This window comes from Phaseolus vulgaris, chromosome 9 (genome assembly GCF_000499845.2).
Source record: "Phaseolus vulgaris cultivar G19833 chromosome 9, P. vulgaris v2.0, whole genome shotgun sequence".
Classification (NCBI taxonomy): domain Eukaryota; kingdom Viridiplantae; phylum Streptophyta; class Magnoliopsida; order Fabales; family Fabaceae; genus Phaseolus; species Phaseolus vulgaris.
This window is the reverse complement of record NC_023751.2, coordinates 3,938,097-3,941,178: the sequence shown is the minus strand read 5'-3', so window position 1 is coordinate 3,941,178 and position 3,082 is coordinate 3,938,097. Positions and strand designations below refer to the sequence as shown.

Genomic DNA, 3,082 nt, shown 5'->3' with positions numbered 1-3,082 from the left:
TAAAAAGTCACATTAGCATAGATAACTTCTGATTTTTGCAATTGAATATAAAGCTCTATCAGTATTTTTCATCAAGATATCAAATTGACAATGTCATCAAAATTGAACCTTTAAAATAGTAAGAAAACTAACAGAACAATTTACACTTTTTTGGTTCTCAGGTACAGGTATCCCTTTTTTACTTCTCATATACAAGTACTTATTATGAATCCAAATGGTTCGAATTTTTTATATAATTTAAATAAAAGTCAATTCAATCCAATTCAATTCAATCAAACCATGATTCATTGAATTGAATATTAAATTTTGATATTGAATCCATAAATCCTACTTGGATTATATATATATATATATATATAAACAATGAGTCAGGAAAGAAATTTGAAACCTCAGATATTCATTGATCATTTATGAATGTCGCATATTGGCTTTCATACCTCACAGATGTGACAAACTAGCAATTGGAGAACAAGTACTCAATTGAGTTCTCTTCACAGATTCAAGAACAGCATTTATCAATTAGGCTCAGCTTTTATCAAAATGCTTCAAATCACATTTGTGCCATTTCCCTCATGGACACCTAAATTTCAGCCACAAACCAAATGATAAATCACGGCCATCACGTTTATCAATTTTTTTAAAAAAAATACTCCATCCAATATCTCAATCAGCTAAACCACCATTCTGTAGTAGGATACATAAAATAGCAATAGAGACTAGGGCACCTAAATTAAAAGAATAAGGCACACTTCACTTCTTTTTGGGGTAAATGGAAAAACCCTCGTTCTGTGTTCATATTTGGATGTTTAAATACTCACCTAAATGTGAAGGATGAAGCAAGTTCTACAAAGGGCGAGTGACGAATCCCCTCGCAACCATCTTATCCACCAATTCTTCATGCTTTTTCAACTGTCCAGCGTTTCTGAGCAGCTCCAGAACAGTTTCATAAACGGACAGATTCGGTCTTAGGCATTTTTCTTCAACCATTTCCTTCACCAACTTGTAAGCATTGTTCCAGTGCTTCATTTCACAAAACATCGAAATCAAAATCCGGTAAGTGTTTACATTAGGTTCAACCTGATTCTCATCCATTTCCTTCTTCATTTTCAGAACCATATCAGTAGATTTCGACTCAGCAAACATCCTCATCAATATATTATAAGTCAACGTATTGGGCTGGCACTTCAGCTCCTTCATTCTAGCATACATCCTGTGCGCACCATTCACATCATGCAATTTAGCTATGCATCCAAAAACACAATTGAAAGTGGATGCATTAGGAGCAACCCCTTTCTTGACCATCAAATTGAGAATCTTCACAGCCTCATCAAGATTCTCATCCCTACAATGACTCTCAATGATGAAATTGTAGCTGATGGTATCTGCAGGACAACCAAGCCTCTTCATCTGATTGTGAACCTGCAATACCTTCTCAGTCCTCCCAGCCTTCACATGAACCCGCATCAAACTATTGAAAGTAACAGCATTAGGATCACACCCTGAATCGATCATCTCGGCGAAAACATCATGAGCACGCGTAATTTGCCCGCATCGGCACAACGAATCAATCACAATGCTGTAAGTATAAACATTAGGCTTAATCCCAGCCATCTTCATATCACTAAACACCTCTTCAGCCTTAGATATGTTACCAGCACGACACCACCCATAAACCAAACTAGTGTATACTAAAACATCAGGCTCAAACTTATGCTTGAGACTCTCAAAAAACGATTGAGCCTCATTTGCCCTTCTTTTTTTACACAAGCTACTAATCACAATTGAAAACGCAACCTTATCGGGGGTGCAGCCGTAGTCCTCCATACGGTTAAAAGCGTGCACCGCCTCCGCAGCTAATCCGGCCCTCACGTAGCGGCGGACGAGAGCGGAGAACGTGTGAACGCTGATTTCGACGCCGCGAGTCTTCATGAGGTCGATGACGTGCCACGCGAGGTCGAAATGTCTCAGCTTTCCGGCGAGGTCGAGCATCTCGTCGTAGGGCTCCGGCGAGGGGGGAAATCCGTCAAGTGAGGTAGCCCAATTGAAGAACGCGAGGGATTGGAATAAGGGGATGCCGTGGCGGACAGCGCCGCATTTCTCGATGACGCGGCGGGCGACGGCGGGGGAGAGTGTTTGAGCGGCGGAGAGCGCGGAGAAGTCAAGGGAGAGGTCGGGGATGGCAAGGTTGGGAGTGGGGGGAGCGGCGTTAGGGTTTGGTGAGGGGTTTCTGCGGTGGTGATCTTTGATGGCGGCGTGGAGTTTGTCGGCTAAGGTGGTTTCCTCGGGGGATAGGTTTGGAGTTTGACATGTGTCATTTGGATCGGGTTGGAGAAGAGGTTCGGGAAGTGAATCCGAAGAACAGTGTTGGTTGAAAGTGCGGGGAAGGAGCGGTGAAAGAGAGTGGCGCAAGCGTGCGCATGATTTGATCAAAGCCATTGATGGGTTGAGTGACGCTGCTGCGCCGTTCGTGCCCTCCGGTGAGTATTGAGAGTCACTACGACGTTATTGGTAATGGGGCCGAATCGGCCAGAGAAGAAGAAAATAGTTGTGGACCAAGGGCCAACACAATGGCCACATTGGGCTAGGTTATGCACAGTTCATATTTTAAAACAAAATTAACGCAATCAAATATAATCACTTTACTAAACAAAGCGTTTGATTAATTGATTTTTTTAAATGAGTTCGCTGTTTTGTTTTCAAGCAGATCAATTTTCTGGATTAATTACGTTTATTATTTTTTATTCATATATGATTTGATTTTCCTTCTAAAATAATTAATTGAATCAAACGTATAAAAACTTGAAAGTTGATCTGAAAATTTATTTATATGCAAACTTTTTTAATGACCTATGTATATTTTGATAAATTGTTTGTTTGGCCCGTTTTTAGGTGTTTAGGCCTTTTCGTTTTTTTCTTTTTTTTTTCCTGTTTTCATTTATACCAGGGATTTTCCTTGTGTATGCCTCTAGTATAAATTTCTTATAAGTTAGTTGTAGTTATAATCATTTAGCATGTGTTTGGATTAGGAGGTGGCACTGTAGTCGCAGACGGATGTGGGGTGTCACTTCCGTTTGGATCCACT

At 40.5% G+C, this 3,082-nt stretch overlaps 1 protein-coding gene across 1 annotated transcript; it reads right to left on the bottom strand.

Annotated features, from left to right (window-relative positions):
• Positions 1 to 376: 376 nt before the first annotated feature.
• Positions 377 to 2,591, bottom strand: LOC137820974 (pentatricopeptide repeat-containing protein At1g20300, mitochondrial). Its single transcript, XM_068625337.1, has 2 exons — positions 819 to 2,591; positions 377 to 580 (listed from the first exon to the last, which is right to left on the bottom strand). Exon 1 carries the CDS (start codon positions 2,434 to 2,436, stop codon positions 844 to 846), a length of 1,593 nt encoding a protein of 530 aa, XP_068481438.1. The 5' UTR covers positions 2,437 to 2,591; the 3' UTR covers positions 377 to 580; positions 819 to 843.
• Between the last annotated feature and the right edge of the window lie 491 nt (positions 2,592 to 3,082).